Source organism: Sminthopsis crassicaudata, chromosome 3, assembly GCF_048593235.1.
Source record: "Sminthopsis crassicaudata isolate SCR6 chromosome 3, ASM4859323v1, whole genome shotgun sequence".
NCBI lineage: Eukaryota > Metazoa > Chordata > Mammalia > Dasyuromorphia > Dasyuridae > Sminthopsis > Sminthopsis crassicaudata.
This window is the reverse complement of record NC_133619.1, coordinates 304,768,931-304,784,118: the sequence shown is the minus strand read 5'-3', so window position 1 is coordinate 304,784,118 and position 15,188 is coordinate 304,768,931. Positions and strand designations below refer to the sequence as shown.

Here is a 15,188-nt window from a genome sequence, read left to right as displayed (position 1 = left end):
TAGTCTGTGAAAAACTCCCATTTCCCTTTGAATGGCAAGAACTGATAAGAGGGGGAGACTAATTTTCCTCTGCCAAGTAACTGGTGAATCATCTGGAAAATAGCCAGAACTGGCCAGGTGGGAGGAAGAGGGGGACTAGCTTTCCTCTGCCAAGTAACTGCTGAGACATCTGGATATTGGGGAGAATGCTAAGTGGTTAGAATCTATAAGGATGCTCCTATTTTCCTTTGGTAAAATCAGGTGAGTCCTCCATTAAAGGAGGATAAGATACTGTGAATCTCAGGAAAGGAAAGTAGCTGGCTCTAAACCTCTCTGATGTCCTGGGAGGATAACTCTTTAGGAAGAATTGAGATGAAGTACCAAAATGTATAGGGATTAAGTATGTTGCTTCGGGAGCAGCTAGGTGGCGCAATGGATAGAGCACCAGCTTTAAATTCAGGAGGATCCGAGTTCAAATCAGGTCTCAGACACTTACACTTCCTAGCTGTGTGACCCTGGGCAAGTCACTTAACTCCAGCCTCAGGAAAAAACAAAACAAAACAAAACAAAGTATGTTGCTTCGTTTTGGCAGAACACTGCTCACTTGGAGAACAATCCATCCCTCAAGTGTTGGGTCTAAATTCAAGGGAGCCTTCAATACTGGCCAGCTGACTCCTGAGACTTCAGCTTCAGAACTCCCCTCCTCACCCAGAAAAACTCTGTGTTTCTCTCAGTCAGCCTAATTACAAAGGAAAAGATCTGGTTATTTGGGATTTAAAAAGTGAATGTTGTATACATAACTGTATTTATGCAAATAGCTTTTAGATAGAGAGAGAGGATGAGTTCTAAAATAGGGAGTTTTTAACTGCCACACCAAAAAGAAAAACAAAAACATTCCAAATCACTATTGATCAGAGAAATGCAAATTAAGACAACTCTGAGGTATCATTACACACCTGTCAGATAGGCTAAGATGACAGGAACAAATAACGATGAATGTTGGAGGGGCTGTGGGAAAACTGGGACACTGATGCATTGTTGGTGGAGTTGTGAAAGAATCCAACCATTCTGGAGAGCAATCTGGAATTATGCCCAAAAAGTTATCAAAATGTGCATACCCTTTGACCCAGCCATACTACTACTGGGATTATACCCCAAGGAACTACTAGAGAAGGGAAAGGGTCCTGTATGTGCCAAAATGTTTGTGGCAGCCCTTTTCATAGTGGCTAGAAGCTGGAAGATGAATGGATGTCCATCAATTGGAGAATGGTTGGGTAAACTATGGTATATGAATGTTATGGAATATTATTGTTCTATAAGAAATGACCAACAGGAGAAATACAGAGAGGCTTGGAGAGACTTACATCAACTGATGCTGAGTGAAACGAGCAGAACCAGAAGATCATTATACACTTCAACAATGATACTGTATGAGGATGTATGCTGATGGAAGTGGATTTCTTCAACATAGAGAAGAACTAATCCAATTCCAATTGATTAATGCTGGACAGAACCAGCTACATCCAGAAAAGGAACACTGGGAAATGAATGTAAACTGTTATTTTTACCTTCTGAATCCAATTCTTCCTGTGCAACAAAAAATTCGGTTCTACACACATATATTGTATCTAAATTATACTGTAATATATTTAACATATATAAGACTGCTTGCCATCTGGGGGAGGGGGTTGGGGGAGGAAGGGAAAAAATCTGAATAGAAGTAAGTGCAAGGGATAATGTTGTAAAAAATTACCCATGCATATGTACTGTCAAAAAATGTTATAATTATAAAATAAAATAAAAAATTAAAAAAAAAAAAAAAAAAAAAAAAAAAAAAAAACAAAAACAAACAAACAACAACAACAACAACAACAAAAACAAAACTAATATTTCTGTGGACCTAGAACTGGTCATTTTGGCCAATAACTTTAACTATATCTGTTAAAGTTATAGAATTGTCGAAACATTTTTAGCAGATTCTGGGGGTTTTGAGACTAAGTTTTAAATTGCTTGGTACTATCGGCTAAGTTGAGTTAGTCGATTGTATTTTTAAGTAGGTCTATTTTACATGAATAAAAGCCTTCTGAAGCCTAGAATTTAAGACTTGTAGGGAAAAAAAAAAACCCTCTCTGGGATTTTCCAAGCTTCTCAGATTTGTGGAATCTATTTTGGCTAGGGTGGTATCCTTGGAAGGCCAGAATTCTTCTGAGGTTTGTGGTGCCTCACCATCTTTGACATGGGCTCCCATTGCATCCTGGCATTTCTGGAATGGGGTGTGGGCTAGTCACTGGGCCACAGACTTGTAGCCAGACAACTGGGTCCAAATTTCTCTAACCCTCTTCCCTCAGGGTCCTAAAGTCCTCCAATTTCTTAAAACTTTGTGGATAGACTTGAAAGGGCAGTTTTATGTCATCTTAAATTTTGGGACTGTGTGTGTGTTTAAATTTGAATTCTGATTCTGAAATTGTATAATTATTATTAACTAGTGCATGCTAAAATGGGCGTAAGATTTTAGAAATATGTGTTCATTGATATCGAACTGTTGTTACTAGAAATTTAAATCTGTATTTGATTTGATTAAGTCAAAAATTTAGGTTCTCTGGTAACTAACTTAAAGAGGTCACATGTATATATTTCTTAATTAGATGAAATATATTTAAGCTACTATGTTGCTTACTAAATTATATATTGGGCAATATGTACAATTTGTCAGCTCAACTGGATATGTGGTATACATTTTGTGAAATATATAGTCCAAAGCTATTTATAATGTTGATCTTAAGGTTTGTCTTGCTTTCTCCCTTTAACAAAGAAGTAAAAACGAGAAAATTTGGCACATAAGAATATGTGTAATTGCAGAAGAAATTGTATCTGAAGGGTATGTGATATGTCTAGAGATAGTTAGGAAGGTATTGAGGAGGCATATCTTCGGAAGAAGGGAACCTGGTTCCTGAATATTTAGGTTAGGTTTTGGTGAAATGACACCAGTGGGGAAGCTGAAATGTGGGAAATGGGTGGAAGCTTTCCCCTGAGCTCTGATGTTTTAAGAGTGGTTAATGGAATAAATGTTAGCCACTAGCACTTCTCAGACTCAGAACATCCCCTAGGTGGCATATAGGATTATCAACCTTGGAAATGTTGCATGCAATGCCTTACCCAGGAGGGGAAGGAAAGGTCCCATCTTTTCTGATAAAGGATAAGTTTTTTAGGAATTATATACTGGTCATGTCCTCATCCCTTTATAGCCCCTAGAAAGCAAGGATTACTGACCCAGACAACACCTTTGGAGTTTGCAATTCCAGGAATCCTGGAAGAAGCAGAGTGGAGGACCTTACCAGACATTTCAGATGAATTAGACTGCAGTATGGAGGCTGAGAAAACCAAGCTTAAAGGACCTGTGGAGGAACCTCAAAAAATGAACAGTTAAGGACAATTTATAATTTCTAAATCTTATTTTTCAATGAGGAATGTTTTGGTGGGAGGAGGAAATGTTTGTGCCTAAAAGAATTTTAACAATATTGCTGTTGTACTAGTTATTTATATTTTATAGGGAGTTTTCCATTGGAGGAAGTTGAATTAACATTTTTAGTTTGAAGAAATTATTGTTAATTCTGCTAGAGTTCTTTAATGTGAAATTAGGGCAGTATATTCTATATACTATGTGAGTTTTAATTGGTTGTATTGAGTCATTTTGAAAGTGCTCCGATTGTATAGGGAGATCTTGAAAACAGTGGTCTATGTCTTTGTCCTTTTGAACATGGTTAATAACATATTTTAACATAGAATGGTTATTGAGCATCTTAAAGTAAAATGATTTGTGTAATGTTAAATTTAAAGCCCATCTACTTAGATATGAAGATAAGCTGTGAATTTTCTAGGATAAATCTCTTACTGTTATCATTGTAAATAAATACTTATTTAGAATATGTGGTCCTTGAGAGCTAAATTCACCTAAAGCTTTGATTAATGAGACTTGTTATTTGAGATAAAATCTCTTGGGACTGTAACTGATATTATTTGGAGTTTTGAATTCAGGTATGATTGTCTGATGGATCATCAAGCCAGTAATTCACATCTGAAAGGAAAATACCACAAACTATTTAAAGGAATATGATCCTGAATTGGAGATTAGCATCTGGGCAAGAGTTGGAAGGACGACCTTGGCTTCTGTTTAAGGTATGATCCTTCTGACTCAGTTTCCCAGGGATATTCCTTTGAATAAGAACCCATCTAATTCCTGAGTGACTGTAAGGTGGAATTGTTACTGCATAATTGGTTGTAAACTGTAAGCTGTAAAACAGAGCTAAGGATATTCTATCCTCTCATGCACATGCTCTCAGGCTGAGGTCTAAAGGACCAGTTTTTGATTATAATTATGTCCCTGCTTTTTCTTCTTATACCAAGTTCCTATAATCAGAGGAAGTGATCAGTAGAAATCATCAGTACTACTCAAGTAAGTTCTTGCAGTTTTCAATCTGAAAATATGAGGTCATTACATCCTTAATAAGTAGACAAATGAATTTTTGGCCTAGTCATCTATCTGTTGCTTGATGCATATAGATGCATATGTTTCTTTTAGCATTTCTGTTGTTGTCGATAGACTTTTTTATTTGTGAAAGGTTACCTACTCTAATTACCAGGGACAAAAATAGATGGCCTGACATGGGAGTTGGGGGTACAGAACCCCAATTTATATGCTGAATAGGCTCATTAGATTCCAGGCCCTGCTTGAAATAATCACTAACTAAACAACAAAGGTATTGGATTTGTTTTAGATTTGAGAGAGCATATAGTTAGCAAGGAAAGGGTTTTTATAAGTTCCTTGGTAGAACTCACAATTACCCAGTAGAAAGAGAGCTCCCCATGAGGTTGGGGCATGCCCTTAGCTGGCAGGCTAAATCCTGAATTAGTTAGCTGTAAGGAGTTAAGCAGAGTCAGCAAACATACTGCAGTCAGGAGAGATACTATGTGGTATAGAGGAAGGAAAAAAGATACCACGAGGCAGAATGCTTAGATGGGCTGACCCAGAGAAGAGTGGTGGCCATGGGATGGTCCAGAACTAGGTTTTATAGGGTAAGTTTGGCCTCAGGAACATGATTGGGATTTCCACAGAAGAAAGAGTGAGCAATCTGGACAGGGAAGCCCAGTTAGACAAGGATGGATTCTGGTAAAGAAAAAGTACAAGGTAGGTCCAGAGGATTGGAGACTGAGAACAAGATGGTTAAGGAAATGGATCAAGAATGGTGTGAGAGGGTTTTAAAGGTTAATCAATAAAGGAAGAGAGATTGGTTGGAATTAAATGAGTGGAGATACTCTCATGGGAATGTAGCCTTAAAGTAGACCTTAATTGTGACTTGAAACTTAGATAACAAATAGAGCTATAGCTAAAAAAGTTGCAGGTGTTTGTCCTCTCCTGTATTCTACCACCTCTTAAATAGCATTTAAGTACTTCTTTTAAAGGTGATGATGGCTTTGAATTCTCTTATCTGAGGATATCTGCTTGTATTGCAGTTCTCTAGGGAAATTTAAATTTAGAGTATTTTTATTGATTTGTATTCTTTTGTTTCTGGGACAGATTTCTAGGGTTAGGGTATAAACCTGGAGATGGGGGATGCCTTCTGTTCTATTTAATTTGGTGTTTTGCAGTTTATGCTTTGTACTCCTTTTTACTGATAAACTCCTTGTCAGATGGGAGATGCCCTTTTTCTTGAAACTGTAATAAACTGCTTTTTGCTTTTTCTTACTCTGAGAGTCTCTAATTGTTTTTGTGATTAATACTGTTTCACACACCTGCAAACACATTTTCCTAAAAATCATATTCCTTCAAATATTCTGATAAACAACTTTCTTGAAATTCCTTCTGAAATTGGACAAATGTAATCTAATGCTTACCAATTTCATTTCTTCCATACTGGAAGCTGCCACTGTCTTCCCAGCATGATTTTTAAATATATTTATTAATATGAAATAGCACTAGGGAAAATCGAAATTAACCCATTAGAATAAAAAAGCATTAATTAAGCAAATGTTTGAATGAAATTAACATCTTCCAATTTTGCCAGCCAGTGACTAATATTTTTTTTAAATCTGAAAGCAGTTATTATGATAATCTTAACAGTGATGAACACTTTGTATGTTAATGTGGATGCAAATTATAATGGAGAAGACTTACCATTTGTTAATATCTACTTAATGCAAGGGCCTATCTTCTCTATATCATTTCATATATATATATATATATATATATATATATATATATCTGAGTGTTTAACTAAGCAAACTTCATCAGAATTTTCAAATAAGATTATTATTGGATTTTTTAAAGGTGTAAAGAAAAGAGTTCACACTTACCAGGAAACCTGCTGTGGAGATTAGCATCACAGTTATAGCCATTGAACTGTGCAGTCCCAGGAAGCACCTTAATTGTTAGCAGGAATAGTAACCATGCTCGTTCCATTGCAAAGCCTAGAAAAAGCATCCACTTATTAGAACATGCTCATTATAATTCATCTAGCTGGTATCCAAACAATTGCGTTCCATTAAAGTCAGTCCCAAACATGGGTCTCCTAAGACACACTTCTATCATCAAAACTAAGTAGAAGGTTAAATCATCATCTGGATAATTAAAAAAAAAATTGGCCTAAATTACTCAAATGATAACCTTAATCTTTGGTTTCACTTTTCCAGGCATTTTGCAATTGTTGTTTGCCTTTTGTTCTGGAAAACAACCATGATCTCAGGGAGGTGATGCTGTGACATGCAAGTGAATTGGACTCAAGTAAGGGAGGGCTATGCAAAGTCACCAACTTCACTTTCTCAGTCAGAGCCCTCAATGTTGACATAAATATAGATATAGATAAATTTAGATATCTAATATAGATCTGGACAAATGGAGATGGACCTGGATACAGTGGGAAACCTTGATCTTTTAAGCTAACTTTTAAACTTTTAAACTTTAACTTTTTAATTTAACACCCTGACTAAGTGACTAAGGCTGGTAAGTCCTAAAAAGAAAAATCAATATGGAAGGGAAAGACCCTTAGGGTTTCTGGTCAAAACAGAAGCAATTGTTATTTACATTCACTCCAAACCAATCCCAATCCTGGGGCCCAAACAATGATCAAGAAGAATTTGGACTGGGACCTATTGTTGGCCAATCAACAAGAGACAAAGTAATTTGAGTAGTTCTTATGAAAGAAGTCTAATCCATACATTTCAAAACACCTGGCAAGATTTCAGTGATCAGAATTTACATTCCTTTTGGGCAGAGCACTCACAGGTAAAGGTAGGATGCCTTACTTGGACAGAGAAGGGAAAGCAGAAGAAGGAAGGAAGGATGAAAGAGAAGAGAAGAGGAGAGAAGAGGAGAGAAGAGGAAAGGAGAGAAGAGAAGAGAAGAGAAGAGAAGAGAAGAGAAGAGAAGAGAAGAGAAGAGAAGAGAAGAGAAGAGAAGAGAAGAGAAGAGAAGAGAAGAGAAGAGAAGAGAAGAGAAGAGAAGAGAAGAGAAGAGAAGAGAAGAGAAGAGAAGAGAAGAGAAGAGAAGAGAAAAGAGAATGGGAGAATGGGAGAATGGGAGAATGGGAGAATGGGGATGGGAGAGAAAGTGTGAGAATGAGTTGTGAGTGTGAACGTGAGTGTTGTGTTGCCCAAATGGCCACTTCCAGTTCGGTCACCGATGGGGCACCTCCTACTCCTACTCACAGGGGTTGTTTTTCTCCTTTGCTCTTGAAGAGGACCTTGACTTCAGGGAGGTGATGTCATAACATACAAGTAAATTGTATTTAAGATATGCAGAAAACACAAAGAAGAACCACAGGCCAACTTAATAATGAGAAGATACATCATTTTTGCTATCAACATGATAGCAAGAAATAGAAATTTAGGGCAACATAGATTACCAGAATACCTAACTATTAAAATATTCACCTCAGATTTACAATATATCCATGAATCAAATCACAAAGATACTTAAACATATGCAATTATTTTAATTGTGGAAAGGTTTTAGCTCCATCATTGTCTTACAAAGAATGGAAATAGGAATTTTTCTTAATAGAGATTTTTATATGATTAAAATTTCTAGTCCCATATCAAATTCCATTGTTTCTTTATTATTTTTCAATGAATCATGTAGGGTAGGGGGAAGGTGGTTGAGAATGAGACAAAGGCCAGAAAATAGCATGTGAAAAACCATTCTGCTTTCTTGTTCCATGATAGATTAAAAAAACTAAGAAAATTTTAAGAACAAGAATGGTTGAAAGGTAAATAATTTGCAATTAAAACAAAATTTAAGCATAGCTGTGTTGTTGATTGAACAAACTAATTACAGAAGCAACTTAATCTTTTAGCACCATTGTGACAGTAGCTATTGCTAACATTTTTGTATAGCATTTAATATATTAATTATTCCTGAATACTAATGAAAACCCTTTTAATGCAGTTTCTCAAAGTTCTTCTCTTACTTTTTGAGAATAGCTTATGCATTGACAAAATGATACTTCATAGTACTTACCTCTAAATATTTTCTATTCCAAATGAAAATCCATCTAGTCCCTTTGCACAGGTGGTTCCTCAGGTCAGTCAGCAAATAAACATTTATTAATCACTTACTATGTATCAGGCACTATGCTAAGCATCAGGGCTACAAAGAATGATAAAAGACAGTGCTTTCTTTGTAGAAGCTCACAATCAATGCAGGAGGACAATATGCAAAAAAACTATGTACAAACAAGCTAACTACAGGATAAAGGGGAAATAATCAACAGAGGGAATGTACTAGAATTAAAAGGATCAGAAAAGTCTCTGTTAGATGGTACAATTTTAACTGAGACTTGAAGCCAGGAGACAGAAATGAATTATGAGTAAAGAGTTATAGGCATTGGGGATAACTAGTAAAAATGTCAGGAGTCAAGAGATGGAGTGTCTTGTGTGAGAAACAACCAGGAGACCAGTATCACTGGATCAAATAGTCTGTGGAGGAGAACAAGGAGAAAGACTGAAAAAGAGGGGGCAGTTATGAAGGACTTTAAATGCCAAACTGAGGAATTTCTATTTGATCCTGGTGTGATAGGTAGCTACTAAAGATTATTGAATGAGCAAAGGAAGTAATAGTGTCATATATAAGCTTTAAAAAAATCATTTTGGAGACTGAGTAGAGGATAGATTAGAATGAGACTTGTGGCAGACAGACTTACCAACAGGTTCTTGCAAAAGCAATAATCAACTCAAACAAGGTGTTGGCAATGTCAGAGTAGAGAAGAAAGTATATGTAAGAGATGTTGCAAAGGCAGAATCAATGGGCCTTAACTACAGATTGGGTATGGGAGGATGAGAGAATGAGGATGAAAATTAGTTTGATTTTAGACATCTTTACTTTATAATGTCTGTAGCCATCCAGTTCAAAATGTCTAATAGGCAATTGAAGTAAATTTTAGACTGTAGCACTGCAAAGAAGCTAGGGTAGGAAAGGTACATTTGAGGATCATCAATGTAGAGATGTCTGCCTTGCATTTTCCTCCCACCCTTACCTCTTTAGAAAGATTCTCTAGATACTTTAAAATCACAGCTCTGTTGCTACCACCTTCACAAATAATTGCTTCAGTTTTTTAATTCATTCTCCATCTTGAAATTAACAATAAAAATAATCATTAAAATACAGTGCTAATTATATGCTAGACAGTATGCATAAGCACTTAAGAGAGCTGTTTCATTATCCTCTTTTTACAGATGATGAAACTGAAACAAATAGGTTATGTAACTTGGCCAGAATTACACAGGTAGAGAGCATCTGAGGGTGAATTTGAACTCAGGTTTTTTTGACTTCAAACCCAGTAATCTCTTCTCTGGACTAACTGGCTGCTCAGTTTATATTACTTTATACATGTAATTTTTTTTCTTATTTGTTTATATAGTATATTTTATATTACAATGTAAGCTCCCTGAGGGATAGATTTTTTTTATTTTTGTCTTTGCATTTTCAGGGTTTTGTCTATAGTTAGTACTTAATTCTTTGTGGAACTACATTGAAATTATGTCTATTCTGACTCTACGCCAACCAACAAAGTAGAAATTGTAAACAGTTCTACCAGATAATCAAATCTTCAAATCATTTTATTTTATTTTGTTTTGTTTTATTTTTCAGCTTGAATTATTGCCAAGAATTTAGACATTATAGCTGTTTTGAAAAGGACTTACATCTTTAGTTGACCAATCAAGTATTTAGCACTAGGAAGGAAATAAAAATTGTATTTGAATCAACACGACAGAATACAGAGCTTATGGAGGGAAAATCACTTTAGAAAGGATGTGGGAAAAGAGAATATGAGTTTATTTTCAAAAATAGATGAAAAAGAATGTTAATTCAACCACTAGTTCCTTCCAAAGCTTCTATAAACTTCCCTCCAGTAATTTAGTCAATAATTATATATCAAGTTATCTGTGTTCCATTAAGCACCAAAATTCCCCTCACATTGGTCTTCATTCATGGAGATCTCCTGGTCAACACCTCAAATCTCAAACAGGATTCAGGGTCATTTAGTAAGTATTAAATAGGATCAGAAAAATTCCAAAGAACTCTCCCCAATCTACTATAACTTCCAGAGGATCTTTAATACAAGCACTGGTCCTGGAAAGGTGGAGGAGCCCTGGAAAGACACCATAGATCTGGATATTAACACAGGTCAAGCCTTCCCTTGTCCACAGAACTCTCCTAAGAGAAGTTATATTTAATTCTAAGATTATGCACCAGAGTGGAATCATATTAAGCATATAAAATATAATATTTTCATTGCTTCAGATTACATCACAATTTGGGGGGATGAAGGAGGGGGAATTATTTTATAATTCATTACGTAAGCATAGGATCTCATCAAAGAATTACCCATAGCCTGAAAAAAAAATTGGCTAGCACATGGCATGAGGTGCAGATACAAGTCCAACTACATAGTATTAAAATTCCAATTAGTATTGAGAGGTATGTTGGAAAGTAAATATCAGATTATTGTGTTTCAGGTCAAAGCAACTAGATCTATACACCCAGGAAGCTCTAGAGGAAAAGAATACAGATATTATATCCACATCACAAATAAGGAAGCTGAGGTCAAGTCACTTCACAGAGACTGATTTATCCATAATCATAAAAATCAGTGAGTGTCCAAACCAAGAGTTGATTACTGGTCCCAAACTCTTTCCATTATATTATGTTGACATGTAAAATATGCTGCTATGAGAATATGGCTCATTTATACTATCATCTCTGTGCTATGGACAATTAAATGCATTTTTATGATAGAAATAATGATTCTATATCTGCTACAATGTGGAAATTGGACAAAGTATGATTTTTTTTTAATGTTCATGTAACCCAAGAAGTTCTGGCCATTCCCACAGTTGGTAGTTAATAGGGAAAGAAATCTCCTAAGTTATTATAGGCTGATAGGCTAGCTTTAGTCTTGAGAATGTTTTTACAAAATAACTTGTGACAAATCCCAAATATATTCATATCCTGAATATTAGAGGACAACTGACTTTATATAAAGAGAAGGAAACCAGATTAGATATCTTTCACAGATACAGGCAAGGGTAGGTTCTTAACCAAATGAAAGATAGAGGTGATCACAAAAGATAAAATAGATCATTTCTATTACATGAAATTGAAAAGTTTCTACATTAAAAATATCAATGCAACTTGAGTAAAAGACTCTGTCAATTAAGGTATTTTTTCCCACATCAATTATATCTGATAAAGTTTTGCTATCCTAGGCATATAAAGGATTAATGCAAATATATAAAGCCAAGAAGTATTATCTAATGGATAAATGACCAAAGAATCTGAAACAAAAGAATTGCATAGTATTAAAAATTATATGAAAGCTTGGTTCAGTCAAGAGAAAGGCAAGTAAAAATAAGTTTCAAGACTGATATCAGGGGCAGCTAGGTGGCGCAGTGGATAGAGCACCAGCCTTGAATTCAGGAGGACCCGAGTTCAAATATGGTCTCAGATACTTAACACGTCCTAGCTGTGTGATCCTGGGCAAGTCACTTAACCCCAGCCTCAGGGGGAAAAAAAAAAAAAAAAGACTGATATCAGACCCAGCAAATTGGCAAAGATGAACAAAGATGGGAATAGCCATTGTTGGAAAGGCTGTCGAAAGACAATCACTCTAAGACACTAAGAATAGAGCTGGGAATTGCACTAACAATCTTAGAAAGCAATTTGGACTAAGCTAAAAAAATAGATAAAATATACATATATTTTCAATCACGAATCTTTCTGCTTGAGATATACCTTAAGCAAGTCAAAAAACAGAAAGGTATCATATACACCAGTATTTATAGCAGCATTTTTTGTTGTAGCAAAGAACTAAAAAAAAAAATAGATGTGAATATATAATAAAATATTATTATTAATTATTACATAATTAATATATCATTAAAATGATGCATATGAAAAGCTCTGAGAAGTTTGGGAAGATATAATGAACTGAGAGAGAATGAGCTAAGCCAAGCAAAAAATAATAGTAATAATCATAGTAACTAATTACATAAATGAAAATAGAAAAAAAAGCAAATTTAGTAGACAATAAAAATGACTAAGCTTGTCCTTCAAAAGGAAATGATAAAAATAAATGTGACTTGCTCACTTACTCTCACTAAAGAAATGGGAGACTGTGCTATATTTTATGTATTTTGACCCTCAATTGATGTATTTGTTCTGCTGAATTGTTTTCTTTCTTTTCCTCATTATTTACTTCATTTTTTATATTTAACAACCAGCTCTCTTTAAAAAAAAATGCACGTGACATCTTTAAATTTAATCTGCATTATTAACTATTTCTTTATCACTGCCTTAAGTCTAGAAAATCAGCAAAACAATAAATCAATGCAATATTTGCCAATTTCTGATGAATAAGCTCATAATGAAAATTTAACAATTGTCTCAAGTCCATTTTCACTGTCTCCAGCAAGCATCTAAATAAAGGTAGGCTCATTGAGTAAGATAGGAGGAAGGAGCTTTCAGTGGATATATTCAGAAATGAAGCTCTGAAAAATCTCAACAAATTTTAAAATCAAAAAGTTGTGTCAAAGTGGATAAAAATGAAAAATTTTAATATTGAAAAGACAGTGGAAAATAGGCATACTAATATGGTGTTCAATGCTAGGTTCTTACTAAGTGCTAATGAGATAATGAGAATGATAGGTTCTTACTAGGTGCTAAATTGGTACTTAATTCTCTAATTCCGGCCTTTAAAGGGAGTTTTACCCCTTTGAACTTCTAGGGAGGAGCTTAATGTTTAATAGGAGCAAGCTCACTCTCTGGGAGTAGGAGTCAAGATTTCATTCCAACTTCAATGTTTGTGCTGACTGGAGACATTGGGAGACCGAGAGGCTGGAGGCCGAAGGACAAACCTTTGGATTCGGACAAGAGCTCTCGGGGAATCAAGAAGAGAGGAAGGGCTCCAGAAAACTAGCCGAGCCCCAAGTGAAGAAGATAAAATTTGGAAAGAGACAGTAAAGGACTTTAACTCCTGGCTAGATTTGGGATTATTGAACTGAACTGAAATTAAGGCTGCCTCCAGAAGCTCCCCAAGAAACCTCCTCCCAGAGAATGATTACAATTTAGAGAAACAGAACATTACAGTTATTTACTCCTCTATTGTGTACATAATCCATTCCAATAATCCACCACTCTGGTTCTTAGCCAGTACCAGATAGTTTTGATGATTACAGTTCTATGATATAGTTTGAGATCTGATGTGTCCAAGTTACCTTCCTTTGCATTTTTTTGTCATTAATTCCTTTTATATTCTTGATTTTTTTTCAGATGAGTTTTGTTATTATTTTTGGGCTATTCTGATTGATATGGCACTGAATAAATAAATTAAGGTAAAATTGTCATTTTATTATATTGGCTTAGTTCTGTAAGTAACTTAGTAACTGCAAAATGGATTGCTAACTCTGGAAAACCATTTGGAACTATGAAAAACTTGCTAAACTGTTCATTTTAAACTGGGCCTTTATGCCAAGGAGATCAATGTAAAAATTAAAGGTCTAAGATATAAATTAAATTCATGGTGGCATTTTTAGAGTATCTTAGAAACCAAATAGGTGTCCAATAATTGGGGATTAGGCACACAAATTGTGCTATAATAATATAATGAAATACTATTATCTTTTAAGAAATGAGAAATATGAAGAAACCAGAGAAATATGAAAAGACATGTGAACTCAAGAAAAGTGAAGTAAGGAGAACCAGAAAAACAATTTGCAAAATAACTACAATATCATACATCAAAATAATAAGGAAAGTCAAACTCTGATTGGAATGACCAATCTTGGTCTGGAAATTAAGAAGGATACTTTCTTGTTCTCAGTAGATATGTGAAAGACTACCAATATGGAATGTGGCACACACACTCTTAGACGTGGTCACTATGTTGTTTGACTTTTCTAAACCATAAAATGAAGCATTCTTTTTGAAGTGAGATCATATTTGTAAAATGACTAGTCCAAAAACAGAAAGAAGTGATAAGTTTTAAAATATGTTCATTCTCTCCTAATGTCATTTTTAGTTTATTTGCACTGAACAGGATGTGAATTATATGACACCTTCATTTTCTTCTAAGAAGAATTTTGTTTTCCTTTAAACTCATATTGAAAATAAAATTTTCTGGTTCCTTCCATAAATACTGCTCTCTAATTTTTAATAGAAGAATATAGAGTTTAATTAAATTAACATCTATATACATGAAATTAATTGAGGCAACTATGAAAATCATTGAGGTTCCAAATATTTTGCCAATACACATGTACAACACATATACAGACACAATCATTTAAGCTTAAAACTGAACTAAGATTTTTGGATCACTTTGATTGTACTGTTTCCTCAAACTTAGTAAGAAAAATCTCAGGCATGGAATCTCCAATAGTAACAGGCAGAAGAGATTCAAAATTGAAAGTCCTTAGAAATCAAATTAGTAAGAAGCCCCAGATGGGTACCATGGACAGAGTTCTGGGCCTGATGTCAGGAAAACATCTTGAGATCAAGTCTCAAACTTTTAATAGCTGTGTGACTCTGGACAATTACTTAAGCCTATTAGTTTAGGTTTCTTCATATGTAAAATGATCTGGAAAAGGAAATGGTAAACCACTCCAGTATTCTTGCCAAGAAAACCCCAAATGGGGTCACTAAGTATGTGACAGAACTG

The 15,188-nt window shown here is 34.9% G+C and overlaps 1 protein-coding gene across 1 annotated transcript in view; it reads right to left on the bottom strand.

Annotated features, from left to right (window-relative positions):
* ZPLD1 (zona pellucida like domain containing 1) overlaps nt 1-15,188 on the bottom strand; it is a 106,466-nt gene that overhangs the window by 61,918 nt on the left and 29,360 nt on the right. The window contains 1 exon segment of the mRNA XM_074301077.1: nt 6,331-6,444. Within this exon segment, the coding sequence (XP_074157178.1) occupies nt 6,331-6,436 (106 nt within the window). The 5' untranslated portion in view covers nt 6,437-6,444.